Source organism: Lacerta agilis, chromosome 4 (assembly GCF_009819535.1).
Source record: "Lacerta agilis isolate rLacAgi1 chromosome 4, rLacAgi1.pri, whole genome shotgun sequence".
In the NCBI taxonomy this organism is placed as follows: domain Eukaryota; kingdom Metazoa; phylum Chordata; class Lepidosauria; order Squamata; family Lacertidae; genus Lacerta; species Lacerta agilis.
In genome coordinates this window covers 43241970-43260657 of record NC_046315.1, presented here as the reverse complement: position 1 = coordinate 43260657, position 18688 = coordinate 43241970, and the positions used below count along the sequence as shown (strand labels likewise).

Genomic DNA, 18688 nt, shown 5'->3' with positions numbered 1-18688 from the left:
AACATACCCAAGCACAAAACAGATATATACTCTCTGTAAATGTGCTTGGAATATCTTTGCTTGGAATTATTTTAGGACTGTAACACAATCAATATAGAGTATTCAACATTTGTTATGTTCACAATAACTTAATGTGGAAGCTGTATAAAAGATCACAGTTGAACTGTAACAGTCACCCAGGGATCAAAGGGCAAAAAAGCCCCCTGCAACATCACCAGTGGGTCTCTGTACAGTCAGTCCAGTGCAGGGGTTGTGACTTTAAGCACAAAAGAACATCAGGGAGTACAGATACTTGCAGTTGCTAGCAGATCATCATGAAAGGCATGCTAATTAGTTCACAAATCACACCTCATAATGGGAGCTGTTAGAGCAATGAAAGTTCAAGGAGAGTTGCTTGTATTCATTCTCTTGGGATGTCTAAGGCATGAATAATACACTTAACATTTATAATTATTTGAGTGAAGCTTCTCATAAATGCATGATGTGTATTCACACAGGTTAATATGTTTATGAGAAACATTAATTTATTGGCAAAATGAGGTGCCTCAAGACCTGTCTGGTGCACAAAACTGAAAGAGTCACAGGAAATCAATTGGCAATCAGTTATTTAATGCATCATCTACTATTCTCTATAGGTGCACCCAAATGTACATAATTTAGTGATGACCCAGCTACGGAAGGGTACTCACAGCATTTCTGGCAGAAGCACATTCACCTTCCCAAGATTAGCCTCGGGGGAAACCAATCGTTCCAGTTTGCCGCTAAAAGGCAACTTTCGCAATATGCATAGGTTGGTGTTTGTGACAATACTGAAGTCACTTGGAGCAAAACAAAATAAAAAATAAAAAAATTCCTCCCAATAGCACCTTAAAAACCAAATAAGTTTGTTCTTGGTATGAGCTTTCGTGTGCATGCACACTTCTTCAGATACACATTCCTTCCAGTAGCACCTTAAAGACCAACTACTGTAAGTTTGTTCTTGGTGCATGCACACGAAAGCTCATACCAAGAACAAACTTAGTTGGTCTTTAAGGTGCTACTGGAAGGAATTTTTTATTTTCTATTTTGTTTCATCTATGGCAGACCAACTCTGCTACCTACCTGTCACTTGGAGCAGTTTTTCCAGGTTTTTAAAAAGTAACTGTGTGTCATTTGAAATATAAGTGCCAAACAAAATTGTAATTAGATCAATGTGCAACACATTTAATTTAAAATGTGTTTGTGGGTTTTTCTGGGTTGGGTGGGTGCTTACTTTTTTTTAACAAATGGCAGCAGCCCACCTGAAGATGAGGTTAAGGGAGGTTCAGGTTGGTTTATTAAATTTATATCACTTCCCATCAAGAAAAGTCACCAAACAATTTACAAGCAAGTTGTGTTGTTGTTTTTAAGTGAAAGGGTATGTACTACTCTATAAATCTCCATTGGGCAAGGCACCAAAGACTCAATAGAGGCAGAAAGATAAGTCTTTTTCACTGCCTTCACCACCACAGCATAGGCTCAACAATGAGCACACACTTGTTTCCCATTGTGTTAATCTGGAATCTTCTTCCACTTGTGTTCTAGCCATCTTCTAACCTGCTTCATTGCTTTCAGCTCCACAATAGACCTGGGCTCAACAAACTGGAAGTGAGCACTTGTGCTCAGGGTTTCAAGCATCACCAGACCCATCAGCCAGAAGAGACCCCAGAACTGTCTGGAACAGAACTCTCCCTCAATTCTAATAGGTCTTATGTCTCTCCAGAGGGAGAAAGTCACTGACAATCTGAATTGAATTAGACAAGACACTGGGAGTTGTGTGATCAGCTTTCTAATAGCTTTTTTTATTTGTGCTAAAGTGGGGAAGCTGTTGCCCTTCTATCAGGCTGTTTTTCTCCCATAACACCAGTTTCTATGGGTGACTTACAATAAACGAGTAAAACAAACAAACAAATGGAAAACAAATAGCAAAACAATTAAAGATGAAGATACAACATCAAAGCAACAAAACAGGACTTGTCTTATCCTCAAAATTGAAAGTAGATATAAAAAACAAAAGCCTAGACAGATAGGCATAAAAGGCTTGGGTGTTTTAAAAGGGGTTTTTCTAGTGCCCTGAAAAGATCACAAAGATAGCGCATGGCAAGACTCATTGGAATGATCATTCCACTACTGAAGCCATTGCTGAAAAGGCCCTCTTCCCTGGTGGTTACTTGCCTCACTTCATTCTTCAGGGTTTTACACAAAGCAGGGCCTATGAACAGGATCTTAAGGTTCAGCTAGATACATATGGGAGAAGCTAGCCCGGTCCCAAGTCATTCAGAGCTTTAAAGGTTAAGCAGCCTTTAAATTTGGCCTAATAATGGGCTGGGCTGGGAAGAAGAGTTTCTGCAACGCTTCCAAAATGAAAAGAGTTTTATTGGCAGAAGCAAATTCAACTCACTCAGTGATTCTTGCCTCATCTGATTAAAACAATGCAGAACATCTGGATTTCCCCTGCCCCGCATCAAACACTAAATGTAAAACAAAGCAGGAAGTATTACAAATCACTTACCTAACTGAATAAATTGTGGCTCACTTTTCACTCCAGCTCCAGCTCCAGTACTTGCTGCCACTTCCACACTGTATCGAATACCAGGCACTAAAGACGGGATTACTACAGAAAATGTGGAACCATCCACTGTCTTATTTATGTGGTATCGACTTTCATTGCCAAGGCACCAGACCTGCAAAGAAAAAAAGCAACTCTCATGTGCACATACGCTTTGAAATAAATAAATAATGATATAAAACATGCCATATGGCATTTACTGATTTACATAGCAAGCCACATTTAGCTAAGTTAATAGCTCTGTTGTAAAAGCTGTTAATAAACTGATAAAAACACTATTAAAAACAAGCCATCTGAATAACTATCTGAATAAGGTTACCTGATAATATACAACACTTTTTCTTCTATTTTTGAAAATTCAAAACTGTCCATATGGTAAGAATTAATGCAGCAAAATTCAATAGTGGGAAATAATACATGGCTTCCCCCAAGGTCCATTGCATTAGTAAACTGTTATTCTACTCCTTCCTAGTATGCAGAGAATACAATTTCATCTGTAACACTCTAAACAGACTCAAACAGGAATGAACAACATTCTTTATTAGGATATACCACATTAATTATTTATTTCGGTAAACTCATACCCTTCAAGGATTAGACAAATTCATGGTGGGTAATGTTTCCACAGGCTCTTAGACACAATAACTATATTGTTGTTGCAGGAAGTATGCCTCTCTCTGGCACATGGCACAGGCAGCACAGCATAGCCCACCTGCATTCTGAACATTGAGTGTCACTGCTGTTCCTCAGGGGACGAAGATGGATGAAGAGCTCAGCACAGTCAGGCATGGTGGCAGTGCTCCTGCATTGCCCTGAACTCCCTGCGCCTAACCTTTCTCAGGGCGCTCAGCATTCAAAAGAACACATGGATGTTGAGAAGACAGGTGAGCAATGCCTCCTTGACAACAGCTACTAATACCAGTTGCTGAGAATCACTACTAGGGAATGTGCTGTTCCACTCAGGTCCTGCTTGCAGGCTTCCCATAGGCATCTGATTGGCCACTGTGAAAACAGGATGCTGCACTATATGAGTCTTTGGCCTGATCCAGCAACGCTCTTCTTATGTTCATATGAAACCTGTTCCTTTTCTTGGTGTCTGCTGTGGTGGGCTTTAACAGACCTGAGGCTGCCTCTCTTGACATCCTTAGTAAGCTGGCTATGTTCAGCTTCCAAAAAAAGCAGGCAATTTATGTTATACCTGGAGGAAGAACAACCACCACCCATAAGTGGCCACTGTTCAATCAGGTATGTAGAAACCATCTGGTCACAGGTGATCAAATAATCTTTAGTTTTATTATAATAAAGGATGATCTCAGACTTTGAATTCTCGTCTGAGATTGCTTTGTCCTTAAGTTGTTGTTCACATCTGCTTGTCTCAAGAGACAATGGAAGAGTGTCCCTTCAGTCAAACCATTGGAGGGTTACAACACCTGCTGTGGCTGTAGAGACTGATCTGGGAGAGACATGGTTTACTGCAGTTGGGGCAGATGAAGGTGTCTGGTTTTGTAGCTATGGGTGCGCCATAGTGTTTCTTCCCTCTGCACTCCTCCCAGCTGTCATTCCTTCTCTGGTCACTGCTGTGGGTACACAACCTTTCTGTCTCCAGGTGCTGCGATCATCTGCAAGGGCTTGATGCTGCCAGCCTTCATGTCACATTTGCTGACATCTTTGTAATACAGAGTTGATCTGCCAACAGGCCTAGTGCCTAAAGCCAGTTTACCATAGAGCACATCATTGAGGGTCTTGCCATCTTCCATCCTGTGTACGTGACCAAACTAGCACAGAGGTCACTGAGACAGAAGTGCAAACTTGCTGGGAATGTAGGCTTGGGAGAGCATATCTTTGTTTGAGACTTGCTATGCGATGCCTAAAAGCTTCCTGATGCAGTGCATATGGAAGGCACTGACACATCACTCTTGGCAGGTGTAAGTTACCCATGACTCACTTCCATAAAGTAGTACGCTCAACATGCAAGTTTGGTAGACCTTCATCTTACATCCTTATACATTGCTGAATAATAGCTGTCCTTCCTTTTTTTGGCACATAACATACTAGTGGCAAATCTTGAAAACAAAAAATTCTGCTGTGGAGACTTCTGGATTTGTGGGCAAAGAATTCTGGAGGAATTTCTAGATAGTTCATTTTTCAAATGTACCCCCTAGAGTCAAGTCACTTGACTAGTGACACACTAGTGAATAAGTTGTTCCATTCCATCTAGAAGCCTGTATATGTCTTTGTTAGCGTCTCAAGCATTGGTCTGGTTAACACAAAATGCTAAGCCAGAGACCAACAAACAAACTATGGCATTTCTCCAAATAGTGTTTTAATAAGCACAAGGTAAAAAACCTTTCTATTTACTCATGTGCTTGGAAGGAAACCAACTTTTCTTGCTGACTTTATCACTTTTCTCTACTAATGATGTTTCTATTATGTTTTCATTTCTAGTTGTGTAATAATGTTTTAAATTATGTATATTTTTAATTATGTACTGTACTTATGTTTATGTGGTACAGCATTGTTAGCTACTCCATGCTCCTACTGGGAAGAAGGGCAGGATACAAGTATGAGGAGAGAATACCTGACCTGGAGAAAGGAAATTGACTAGAAGGGATGGAGGGCAGGAGTGGAAATAAATTGAAAACATTGTAAGATAAAATCAAATTAGAAATATGATGGATTGTTTTATATTATTGCACAGTGACAAATGTAAAGAATGTAACATGATAGAAATTGCTCATATGTTTTTCTAACAGTGCTTCCAAAAATCTTCATATCAGCCATATTCTTATCAATAAGAATTTTTTAAACTAGAAGTAAAATCAGTACATTTCCCATCTTCTTAAAATGACAAAATCTTACACTTGGCTTACTCTTATGTATGTCCATTTCTTATGATAACTTGCTGATGTCATACTATGCTTGTACACAGACACTATTCTCTTTTAATTTACACCTGCAGTTCTCTTATAAAGTAAAAGAAGGTGAGCAGTTTGAGAGTGAATTAGCATACTTTATAGGTTTCTGATTGCACATCAATATGTTTATTTACTTGTACAATACAAATGCATATATGAAAATTTTAAATGAACAGAGTTAAAAGATATCCATATCCTTTTATTATGGTTTGATTTTTACCACCAGATGGAGCCAAGAAACCACAAACAAGTTCTCTGTCAATAGCTTGCCAATAATTTGCCAGGTTAGAACTAGATATTACCTTGTATTCCTGAACCATCCCATTTTGCGTCTCCTCTGGGGGAGGTTGCCATGTTATTACAATTGCAGTGCCATTTCCATCATTCTTAGTTACTGAAACACTTTGTGGAGGAGCACTTGGAGCTGTTTGTGGGGAGAAAGGATGGTTGTAATTAAAGCTGTTTTTCCGTTTCATGTCACTGAGCAGTGCTTTTAATAGGCTACAGCTAGGGACACAGACAAAACTGATTTGGCAACACACAGATGTATTTTTCTGTGTATAAGACGCCCCTTACTTTTGGGGACCCCAAATTTAGAAAATGGGCATATGCACTATCCGTGTATAAGACACCCCCAGATTTTTAACCTTATTTTAAAGTTTAAAAGCCTAGTTTTATACACAGAAAAGTACGGTAATTACAGTAAGTGATTGAAGAAGATTCATGAAGAATATATGTACCATGGTATCAGAAAATCTGGTCAAGTGGGCCTTTGAAGATATAATACTGGCTTTGAAAAGTTTCTTCAACAAGATGCCTTGACAATCTTTTTTTGGGGGGAGGGGGACAATTTAAAACAAACTATTTCCCAAAGGTTGATGTGATAAAGTGAACACATGATTATCCAAATACCTCAAATATTAACTGAGTTTCTGTAAATCAAAGAAAGAGTATACAAATCTACTACTACAACAACAACAACAAAAAACAACCCAGGAGAGCATCTGAGATATATTTGAAGTGCCTATAGCTTTGTTAATGCTTTGGAGTTTGCATAAGAAAAGTAAACAAACTAAGTGCACAAACAGTGGTTACAGACGTTTAACGTGATGATCCAGCTACTAATGGTCACAAATTGCCAGTGTGCACATGATGAGCTGTACAAGAAAATCCACACTGTTCATCCTTCATATGTTGGTGGTTTTTGTTTGGATACAAAATAAGCTCTCCAATTAAACATTTGAACTGACCCCAAAGCAAAACAAAACAAAACAAAACAGGCAGGCAATTTAGCTGTGGGTGCCCATTATTATTTTTGGTCTAAGGACAGACCTACAAAAGGAAAGAACAGAAGAACCACAAAATGATTTTGGATTCATATAGAATGAATATTCCATGATCAATAAGGAAATTGTTCTATTGGCCCCTGGAATTACTAGAAAAAAGTTCAAGTGCAGAAGAATGTACCTTGCAAAGAAAGACTACATCAAAAACTGAAGGGGCAGAAGGGTATTGTGTCTTACACTGACCCATTCCAGACATCAAAAGTTTTGTTTCCAGATCCATGGGCTCAGAAGACCCATCACAATCAACCACTTTCCACTCAGCACTTAGAATTCCACATACACTAGCTCTGCCTATACAGTGGTACCACGGGTTACACACGCTTCAGGTTACATACTCCGCTAACCCAGAAAGAACGCTTCAGGTTAAGAACTTTGCTTCAGGATAAGAACAGAAATCGTGCTCTAGCGGCGCAGCAGCAGTGGGAGGTCCCATTAGCTAAAGTGGTGATTCAGGTTAAGAACAGTTTCAGGTTAAGAACGAACCTCCGGAACGAATTAAGTACCTAACCAGAGGTACCACTGTATCAGGCATTATGTTTGGCATCCACAGAGGTGTAATCACATTTGGTGGGATGGGGAGAGGGGGTTTGTTGAGCATATTTATCTATAACACATACCAATAGGAAGGAGGCTAAGTGTTGCTAATTTAACTCATGCTTATTGTCTTCATTCATGATCTTCAAATCTCTTATTGTAACTAGTGAAGATAGGAAGTCCCCTAATATGTAAACCGCAGCTCTTTCATGGTTACAGTGGTGTCTGCCATCTACTTTAGACAGTGGTTTTCAAGTGTCTGAATTTGACACAAAGTCATTTGTGACCAGACCATGAACTCAACAGAAGGAGACGAAAGGGAACATCACAGTTCCTATTATGTCTTTGAGGGGATTTCCCATTCTCACATGCTTTTGAATATTTACTTCTGTGCCAACAAACAAATCACATAATGATCAGCCCTATGCATTGACAGTTCTCTTTCGTGGCAGAGGGCTGAGTTCCAATTAAAAAAAAATACACTTCAAAGAAAATCAAGCCATAAATACATCAGGGGGAAATAGGCAAAAAAAGTAATTCAAAAAGATAGTATGAAGACAGCCATGCTGCTACTTGCCTTCTTCCAGAGTTTTGGCAAATTTCACTTCACTATCAGCTCCTTGAAACTCGTTAAAAAAAGGTCGAGCTTTGATTTCATAGTTCACTCCTTTTTTGAGCTCAGGAATCACAACACTGTTTTTTGTTGGTGTCCTTACTTCAAAAATCAACCACTCAGATTCTCCTTGAGAACTAACTGTTGGCCTGTACAAAATTTTATATCCCTGAATATATTGGGATTGTTGGTCAACCTTAAACATGGAGATAGAACAGCCATATTAATACATTAGTAAGCATCAAGTGCAAACAGTTTTAGGTGCTAATCCATTTTATCAATCACAGAAAACCATGGAGCTTGTTCATTTTTGCATTTTCCCTGTTTCTTGGTAGTTTAACACTACTAACCTCAAATGGCAGCACAGCTCTGTTTGACTGTGGTCTAATAGGCTACTTTAAAAACACTGAAGTGATAGCACTTGCCCAGTGGGATTTTATTTATTTTTCTCTGAACAGTAGGCCCTCGTGACATATTGCAAACTGTTGTTGAAAGTCCCTTTCATTTCAAAAACTGTTTTTCTTGTTGCACATTGGACAATAGAAATTCAAAGCTCCCTGAGACATGGGCAGAGAGTTTGGATTAAACATAGGAGATCCAAGTCAAACAGACATGCATTGTATTTTTTTTTATTCACAAAGCTTTTATTTTCAATCTTATTGTATGTCCCCCTCACCACACACTTAAAAAAACAAACAAACCATATTCCTGTTTTTTTGTGTTTAAGGCTGCCCTGTTCTGGTCCACTTACAAATTCTAAGAATAATAATCCTGCATTGCAGGGAGTTGGACTAGATGACCCTTTGGTCCCTTCCAACTCTACGATTCTATTATTATAAGAATCACTAATGTCTCTTTAAGAAGAAGAAAATATGTGAACTGAAAAACGTAGCAAACTGCAAATGATCCTTCTTTGAACACGACATTAGAATGCAACCCAATAAGTGTGCGCGCGCACATGTGTATAGCCTGCTTATTAATCAGGGGTTGGCAAGCTTACTGAATGATGGGCCAGTCCACTCTCCGTCCGTTGGAGGATGGGCCAGACCGTGTGCGCACGCACGCTCTTGCACATCGGAGTGCCCGTGTTCACACGCTATTTCTGGCGCTCCACCGACCTAGATGTGCACCTGAAATAGCATTTTCCCCTTGGCGCTTCTCCGTCCCACACGCATGCACACACTCTATTTTCGGCACACATCTGGGTCGGAGGAGCGCCCGTGCGCATGTGCACAGGCGCCATCAACCCAGGCGGAAGGGGTCGCCATGGGCTGGCTAGACGAGCCCTGTGGGCCGCTACCGGCCCATGGGCCTTAGGTTGCCAACCCCTGTTATTAATGAATAGCAATTAATGCTCCTAATGCCTCCACGGCAGCTTATCAACATCTGTTCAGAGTTTATCATGAGTATGCTGTTGTATTTTGTATGCTGTTGGGAAAATTCTTTTTATAGGCTACTAGCACTTTTGGTTTACTTACTGTCCAATGAACTTCAATTGAGGAAGAAGAAAGGATTGTGGGATTATGGAGATGTAGAACAACATCACCCAGCTCCCGCTGTACTTGTTTGTGATCCACACCCTGACTTGTAGGTGGAACATCTGTAACAATTTCAACAACCTATTGTTAACCTTAAAAGATATATGACAGAGACTTGAAAAACAGGTTTGATTGAACCACTGAGTGTTTATTTTTGCATTGTATCCAAGATAGAATGGGGACACAATCAAGAAATAAATCAAGGGTCAATAAATTGGGTTGGGAAATATTTTGGATGGCTTTGGTGGACAATCAAGTTTGTGATTGCCAAGATACTCCCCACTCCCAAGGTTTGGGGTCTTGCACCTGATCTTCCGCTGCAGCTTTGAAATAAACACAGATCCAAGGAGGAACTGAAGCGCCTCTATCATCTTCCTCCAGCTCAGGGCATGCTATCTTTCTTTGCCTCTGAACCTGCTGGGCAGTTGGAGCTCCAACTACCTGGCAGGCAAAGAGACAAGCTTCTGTGCCTGCAACATTACTCTCCAGTAACGTTCAGTACTCCTACATTTTCCATATTTCCAAGCCATTATAATTGGCACAGCAATGGATGTGGTTTGAATGTCTACAGTGGAAAGGGGAATTCATGAAAATTGGGGTGCAGCTTGCATGTGTGGAAGTTCTTTTCCACTTTTGCAGGGTCCTGTTGGATCCAAGTGGGTCAAATATAGTTCAATTAGTGGATCACAAAGTTTGGAATAATCTGAATTTAAAGTAATATTGATTTTTCTTGGTACACCCCCCCCCAACATCTTTGGCAGACAAAAATGTAGCTCATCTCAGTGCATAACCTTAATACTGTTTCTGTTCTGAAATAATCCATGACTTCTCCCCTTAGTACTTGGATAGCCAGTGCCCATAAAAATAAAGAATTCTAGGGCAGATGGATTAATGATCTGACTCAGTTTAAAAGCATCTGCTTATATTTTATATCTCATAAAATGGTACTGAATGCCACACAAATGTATTTTGGCATTGGGGCTTGTTTTCCCCACCCCATTATGCTGGAAGGCAAGTGAATGACTTTATCTCATGACAACTTATGTTTAGCTAGCATAGCACCTAAATTTTAATTGTAAGAAACAGATGATTTTTGAAAACTAGTAACTCTGTTGGCACATTTTTTCGGAGATTTTGATTTGATGTGAAGCTACAGAGGCTACTGCCCAGAAATAAACTGTTTAGATTAAAAAGTGGTTTGTTTCTCAGTAGGATCTGCTATAGTGAATACAGTTGTTTCCTCAGCATTAAGCCCCTTTTTGGTTGACAGCCTTGTTATCTATTGTTGCCTACAGAACAAGAGCAGATACTGTATTAACATTATTTCCTAAAATGGGTGTTTCTTTTCTGTTTCCTTTCAGTGAAGCATATCTAAACAAATGTTTGTCTTAGGTTCAATCTTAAATACATGTTTTACCTTGTGTTTTCACTGGGTCAGATATTTGGCTGGGATCACTAATTCCATATGCATTGGCTGCCCGCACAAGGAAGAGATAAATTGCATTTGGTTTCAGACCTTTAACTGCAAATGTTTCTGTTTTCACATTTTCTGCTACAGTTTGCCAGCTGCTGCCAGCTGCATGGCTAGGGATAAAGCACACACAGAGAGAGAGAGAGAGAGAGAGAGAGGGAGAGAGAGAGAGAGGGAGAGAAACAGGTTAGTACATGCCTGTGATTTAAGAACCTAAAACATAAGCACAACCAGATCACATAAAGACATAATACCTGAACGCCTCTATTATATAAGAGGTTGGAGTTGCACCTGAATTCAAATTAGGCTTCCATGATAGCGTTACTGTATTTTTGCTGACGTCGGTAATTTCAGGTTTTGATGGTGCACTGGGAATCAAGTTAGGGTCAGTGGGTCTTGGTGGCTGCACTGGAACTCCAAATTCTAGTGAATAGTGATAAAAGTTCAAAGCTGACATATGCTCATCAGTGTGCTCACATTAGTATATATCATTTATTACATAGAGAGCCATTAGACTGTAATTACTTATTTTTATGGTTTCTCCTCTATCCAGATTTACCTTGGACTTCAATGTAAGCACTCCATGATGCTTCACCACTTGGGGTGGAGGCAATGCACGTGTACCGACCAGTGTCACCCAGCTGAAAAGAGAAAGAAAAATATTTGAAATAGTCTGAGACACAGAAGATTAGATGTCCTAAATGAATATGCATTAACTCACCCAAAGCCCCCCAAAATGAAAATTTGTTAGAAGAAAGTGATACTCAATTACAGTAAATTAAAATGCAATAGTTGAGCTCAAATTTTAATTAGGCTTCTATACTCATAATAGAATACAGGATTAAAAGATTTTATTCTCATACGTTCTATGTTGTGGTCCCTGAATACATAATTGATTGGGTTGGGATAAGGTGGTATATAGTCTAACTTCTCAGTGCGCATTTGTAGTCCTTTTAAATGATACACCAGAGGTTGCTAGGGGGAATACCTCTCCACCATCAATCAATGTGACATGGTGTGTTAGCCCACTTTTTCTGTTGATGGGGACAATAACATGTATGCTGCTTTTCTGGAGTCATGTTGTGGCAGCTGCCTAGATAGCTTAATGTCTTCAAGCTCAAAACAAATAAAAAATAAAAAAATCCTTCCAGTAGCACCTTAGAGACCAACTAACTTTGTTCTTGGTATGAGCTTTCGTGTGCATGCACACTTCTTCAGATACCCAAGCTGTGGACTGATTCCCAACCATTCTGTCTAATGATTGGACCCTCCTGGACATGAAGAGATATAAGGGGACTTCCTGTTCCAGCTCAACTAACAGGGTCTTCTTGAATTCTCACATACTTTTGCTGTATTCTTTGGTCCTTATTTTTAGCTCGCTTGTTAATTCTTTCACTTGGTTTGGTCCTAACTACTTGCTTTGTCACACATAGGTACTGGTTCCAGGCTCCCTGCTCACATCAGGCTTCTGCCCACAGGTGCACTCTTGACAGTAGTCTCAGTTTCTCTCCATGGCTCCTTTCACAAAGACATCAGTGAGATCTCTCTCACGAATTTTCAAAGCTCATACAAGGGCAAGGTTTTTAAGCAGGCTTATTTTATCATCCCCTTTTATCTACAACCTATTTCTGGTCTCCTGGTGGGTTATATGCCTTCTTTAGATACAGAGATTGAAACGAACTTTTATGTTTTTTATATGGATAGGTCCTAAACCAGTATGGCCAACGGTCAGAGATTATGGCAACTGTGGTCCAGCAATAGCAGGAGGGCCACAGTTTTCCCACCTTTGCTCTAAATATTATCTTTAGAAGTGGGTTAGGGAAAGACCCTACAGATCTAGAAAGTTACCTAGAATCATGTTTCCTATATATCTTCTGACATATCCATCTTCATTTCCATTTCACATGTCTGCTCCAAGCACTTGGGACAGGGATGGGAAATTTCTCTCAGGGAAATTCATCACACTATATTGACACTTCTGTGCATGTGTCCATGTATGAAAATGTGAGGTGCTCAGTGGGTATGTATTATCTGGTAGGGATATGTGGGACATGCGGCTATGTATATAGTCTCTAGCAGTGTGTGGATGAGAGGAACAACATTTTGATGGTGTGTTTGGTGGGGAACGTATGAATGGGATAAAATGATTTGTTTCATATAAAATTTATATACAGCTTGATTGCAAAAAGGTATATATGTGTGACTATCTGTTTAGTAGAAGAGAGCAGTGCAGGATGGGGGTTTAAAGTAACATAAGAGAATGTCCTCCATAGTTTCATATTAACAGCAGAACCAAGAGATTGGTACAGCTGTGCCAGGTCCAGTGTTGGTTGGAGGGGCGCGATACTGAGAAGCTGCCTGTCTCCAGTGCCCAGGCCTCAGCAGCTGGCCATGACTAGGCAGAGCTATCTTCAACCCAGCTCCCCTACTGCTTTGGAGTAGGGTGCCTGGTCTCAGTGACACAAATTTGGCTCTCAGCTGTGCTAGATGTGGACATATGATGATCCACAGCTGTTTTGCAGTGCTCCAGCTTTTGGAAAGGAGCTGGAATGATGAAGCAGTAAGGAGTCAGCCACCCACTGGTCGGGCATGTTGAACGAGTGAGCCAGCAAATAGGAAGAAGAAAAAAAGACTGCTGGTAGTGGTGCATAGCAAATACATGAAGCTCACAGGTGTCTGATCAGTGGCTGCAGGCACCTGCTTGGGTTACTGTGTGTGCGTAAAAAGTTGTTTGCTGCAGCCTCCGGAAGAGGGATGGAAGCACCAGCAACCACCACTGACTCATACTCAGGATAACTATAGAGTTGAGACCCAGGAGTTCTGAAGACAGAAGTGGGGGTACTTCAAAATATTTCCCTCATATGATTCCTTTGCTGCTTTGTTGTTTTTAGGAACTGCTTGTGCTCTGAGTAATTCTGATTTTTTTTTTTTATCAAAGTTGTCAAACTCGGGGGGGGGTTCTATATAAAATATCAGAACTGTGCAATTTTGTAGTTAAAGCATGGGATATGCTTTCCTGGTTCTGTGCATGTTTATTTCTCTCTACATAGTCTGTGAGTTCTGCATTTTAGCTTCACAGCAACTCTGTAAGGTAGGTTAGGCAGAGAGGTGGTTCAGTAACCAATGCCGCAAAATTGCACACGCACAGAAAAATCCTTGTTTTTGTTGTTCTCAAGGTTGGAAAACTTCTCTTTTATTTTTCTGTGAAATATCAGGAATGTTAAAATTAAAGCAGTTGAAGTGGGTGGGAAGAGCTGCTTTACTGGCTTTGTGCCTCTTTATTTTGCTTTACAGTACATGGTCTGTGACTGCTGCATTGTATTTGTATGTTACTTTCTCTCCTAAGAGCTCAAAGCTGTGTACAGAGCTGTCCTTTCACAACAACACTGTGAGGTAGATTAGGCAGAGTTCTTGCCACTAAATTGCCAGTGAAGAATTGAGGAGGGCCAATCCATGCACAGCATACCAGGCTCAAAATATCATTTTGGTGTACCTAATTATATAAGTCTCTGATAACTACATGCTTCATGCTGTTTTTGTGTATTTCCAAGCACTACGGCTAACTTCACAATGCTTACTGGATGTTTACTTAGCAAACTTTAAAGTCTTCACTGTCCATGTAGCTGCTCTCTAACATGTGGCCTTATAACACATAGGTCAGATCCTAAATTGCATGTAGACAGAAGCTGTATCAGATCTTTAAGAAAAAATAATTTGAAAAATTACTTCTCTGGTGATGCAGAAGCAAAATTGCATAGCCTTATAACATTCCCATCCCCTTCTACATCCCATGAGATAGCTTCTGTTTCTATGAGCTCCATTAAGTTATTATTATCATTAGTAAACAGGCAGCAGTTCCCAGAAGAGGGTGTGCACGTGCTATGTTTGCTAGAGGAAACGAAAGAGGATTATAATTTCCTAGAGGTTAGGTTCCATTTAGAAAACAATGGTATAAGTAAATATTGCCAAGTTTTAAAATGCTTAGTTGTGAATTTTTTTAGGTAAACCCTACAGAAAAACCCTACAGAAATATTAACATTAGCAATAGCTAAGGAGAGTGTGATGTGACTCCACTACAAGAACAATGCATTTGCATATGAAGTTAAAGGACAAATTATCTGAACGTCATTTTATTAATAAAAGAATTACAGTTTCTGTGCATGGAGTGGGCTGGGAGATTACCTCAAGACCCAGAGGCATAGCATGTGCAGGGCAAGGGGGCCTATTGCCCCATGTGCAGGCTTTTTCCAGCTTTGTGAGTCCGATCCCACATCCCAGCCTTGCAAAGCAGTGTGGGGTTAGCCGGGCATCAGGAGAATGCAACAGGCATGCAGCCTTCTAATCAGACCGATTGGGCTGATTGGAAGGGCATGAGCCCGCTCTGCAGCACCCCCATGTCACCCTTCCAGCCCACGCTAAACAGACTGATTGTACGTTTGTGTGCTTGCCCTCTTGCTGCGTCCTCATGTCACCCTTCATGATCCTTGGCCCCGGCACATCTGGGGAAGACTAGTTCCACTGCTGCTCAGGACTGATAATTTAAATTCCATATGATACCACATCCTTCTTTATTAAAAGGTAAGAAAGATGCTTAATCAATGAAACTGCTTGCAGGAGAATAGGGGCTTCCCTTTGCCCCCAAAATTGCTTATATCACAGATTTCTTCAGAGAGAGAAAACACCATTGAGTCACTATGCTAGAAAAGAAACTGAGTGAGGGAATTCTTCACAGTTCCAGTGTAAAATAATAAAAATGTTGATAATAACAATAGAAATAATAATATAATATGTTAGTTTTTGCTCCATTTGCTTGTCCATATGAATTATTGCAAGATTTTGACATCCACAGTTGGAGCTGAAAATGTTTTTGGAACTGATTTGGATAACACAGACGCATATAGTATAATCACCTGACATCAAACACTAGACAAAGCCCACCTGAAACTGCATCCAAATACACACAACTAAAGATTAAACCACTCTAAAAAGGTCAATCTAAAAGTTAAAAAAAAAACCACCACCAAACAGAAGAGTTCAGTAATTCTGTGCTGGCATGAAGAGTTGCATGGGCAGGTAACTACATGGTTTCAGGTAATGTATTGTATGAAAAGATGTCTTTACATTTGGCCTAACTACATGAACCAAGTTATCCTAAGGCAAAACACCTAGCAAGTAAAAACAGGTGTTCATATTCCTTGGAAAAACGCAAACCATTTTGCTACAACTTGTCTCAAAGGAATAACACATTGACCAAGCATGCTTCTATAAACCCTCCGGAAACCTATGTATAGGTAGTAAAAAAAGGGGGGGCAGGAAGCACGAGGACAATAGGGATAACTGCTAGTAGAGAAATTATAGTAAATGAACTGTAGAGAATATTTTGAAACAATACAATCGTACAGCTTTCATGTTATGCGATAACACTGGAGCTTGTTTACTGTTTACATGCCTGCTAGCAAGTGAAACAGGATTCAAAACATTTATGGTTACAACCAGGACTAAAGGGAGAAACGAGCTAAGAGGAAGGCACATATGGCAGACCCTCACCATGATCAATTCCCACCCGGAAACCTATGTCCCCACTATGGAAGGACGCGTGGATCCAGAATTGGCCTCTACAGTCACTTTTGGACTCACTGTTAAGACTGTGTTCATGGAAGACAATCTTACTCGGCTATGAGTGGTCACCAAAGAAGAAGATTCCTAAGCATTGCTGCACCACCACCCCATCTTCTATGTTTAAACAGTTTTCTAAATTAATTCTTAGAATAATCTTACTTATGAAAACTGAAATAACTTGCCAGCGGCTCTGTTATAATCTAAGGTACTGTGGGAATGCAGAATAAGCTATCTCAAGACACGAAGAATCAAATAAAGATGATATTAATACAGTTACTTAACATTTCATTAATTCTAAAATTAGAGGCTGCAGTGTTCAGGGCCTCAAGGCAAGCACCAAAGAGAAGCAAACTAAAAAGAATTGTGTGGTTTCAGTTTCAAACTACCTTGGCATATCGAATCTGTAATGCACCAGTTTCCAGCTGCTTGATGCGGGAATCCTGTGTGGAGATGAGGGTGCCATCCTTTCTCCAGAAAATTGTTGGCATTAGAGTGCCTGCAGCCACACAGCTGAGTACTAAAGTACCATCCACAGCAACAGTCTGATTCACAGGACCTTGTCGAATGACAGGGGGAGGCCGGTCTGCAATAACTGGCAGAAGGAACAACGGAAGGGGGAGGGAAGGAGAAAAGTTTTGTGCAACTGGAAGCGATTTTCTAATCATCTAAGCAACAGTGGTTGCTTCAGGCTTTACAACAATCTAAAGACAATTAAATAAGTAATTAAAATAAAGCACATGTAATATTCAGGGGACAATAATATGGTTTCAGCTACAGAATATGTGTTAATATCAAGCAATAAATTTTTAAGGAGAAAAGGCAGTTCCCTGCATTTGACGCTTCCTGACATAAGCTTGGCTCCATCAACCTTAGAAAAGAAAACAACCCTGACAAAATTCCCCACCTTCTTTGAAAGATGCCCCTTTCTCTAATCCAGCCTCCATCTAGATTCTTCTAATGCCATTAATGAGTTAACTTTTTCAATGATTAGCCAGTTTCTTGATAAGTGTGCAAACCAATATCAGATTTCATCAAAATTATTATGCAACTCTATCGGTTGGTGCAATCTAGCGCTACATAAAAAGCAATTTTCTGATGCTGCAGCATTCTTATTGTTTAGGAAGGACACCTTTGAACTGAAATAAATGTCACAATAAAACTTAACAAGTGCAGTTCAGAGGTCACAAACTCAGCCCAATAAACCTTTTTTTTTTTTGGACCAGGAAAAGCCACGTGTCACACATTTCCCATATAGTGAAGATATTCTGTTTTTCAATACCACAGTTTCCTGTCATGTCTGATTAACCAGGATCTGATCCTAGTTTTACATCCAGGTTTTCTGGGGGCTCTTATGCTACATCTTACCACTTCAGATATCATGAGAAAGTGTGGTTTAAGAAACCAGATTATCTTCACTAGAAGATACGTAAGGCACATGAGGGGAGACTGAGCTGTGAGAAGAGGAACGCAATTTGTTCCTAATCTGATAAATTATGGTTTATCAGAAGAAGATTGACATCTGAACCACGCTTAATTAGTGTAGTGTAATCATTTTCACCTTAATTAACACCTTATATAGTAGAAAGCATATAAACTCAAAATCATGTTGTTACCACGCTAGAGTTACTATACTGCTACATTATAAGCAATGTTAAAATAAACACCTTACCATCAGTAACCTCCAAGTAGGCTTTTGTCGTGATGCTTCCTGCAACATTTAAAGTCTGGCAAATATAATAGCCAACATCAGATCGTTGGACACTTGTAATAGTGAGGTCACCTGTTTGAGACACAGAAAACCGGCTGGAAGACTGAGGAGGTTGGTATGAAAAAAGCAAGTTCTGGAATATAAGGAGAAAAAGTGGGAAATCAGCAAGTTAGATTGATTAGCCTTCATAGATACATACAACTTTAAAATTCAGAATACCCTATATTACAAAGGTTATAGGACCATTTTTCAGATAAAAAAGTGATGCTGCAACACAGTCCACCACTCAAGATAGATGTGACTAAACACTGAAACTTGGATTCCCGTGGGCCACAACAACAAATAATACATTGGTTA

The 18688-nt window shown here is 39.9% G+C and overlaps 1 protein-coding gene across 6 annotated transcripts in view; it reads right to left on the bottom strand.

Annotated features, from left to right (window-relative positions):
* The window catches only part of ROBO1 (roundabout guidance receptor 1), a 611457-nt gene that overhangs the window by 43392 nt on the left and 549377 nt on the right, over nucleotides 1-18688 (bottom strand). For all 6 annotated transcript variants that reach the window (XM_033146826.1, XM_033146829.1, XM_033146827.1 and 3 more), the window contains 9 exons: nucleotides 18293-18464; nucleotides 17010-17215; nucleotides 11564-11645; nucleotides 11259-11427; nucleotides 10951-11117; nucleotides 9474-9595; nucleotides 7960-8191; nucleotides 5805-5926; nucleotides 2531-2702 (listed from right to left, as the gene is read on the bottom strand). In XM_033146826.1, coding sequence (XP_033002717.1) covers nucleotides 2531-2702; nucleotides 5805-5926; nucleotides 7960-8191; nucleotides 9474-9595; nucleotides 10951-11117; nucleotides 11259-11427; nucleotides 11564-11645; nucleotides 17010-17215; nucleotides 18293-18464 — 1444 coding nt within the window. The remainder of the gene's footprint in view (nucleotides 1-2530; nucleotides 2703-5804; nucleotides 5927-7959; nucleotides 8192-9473; nucleotides 9596-10950; nucleotides 11118-11258; nucleotides 11428-11563; nucleotides 11646-17009; nucleotides 17216-18292; nucleotides 18465-18688) is intronic.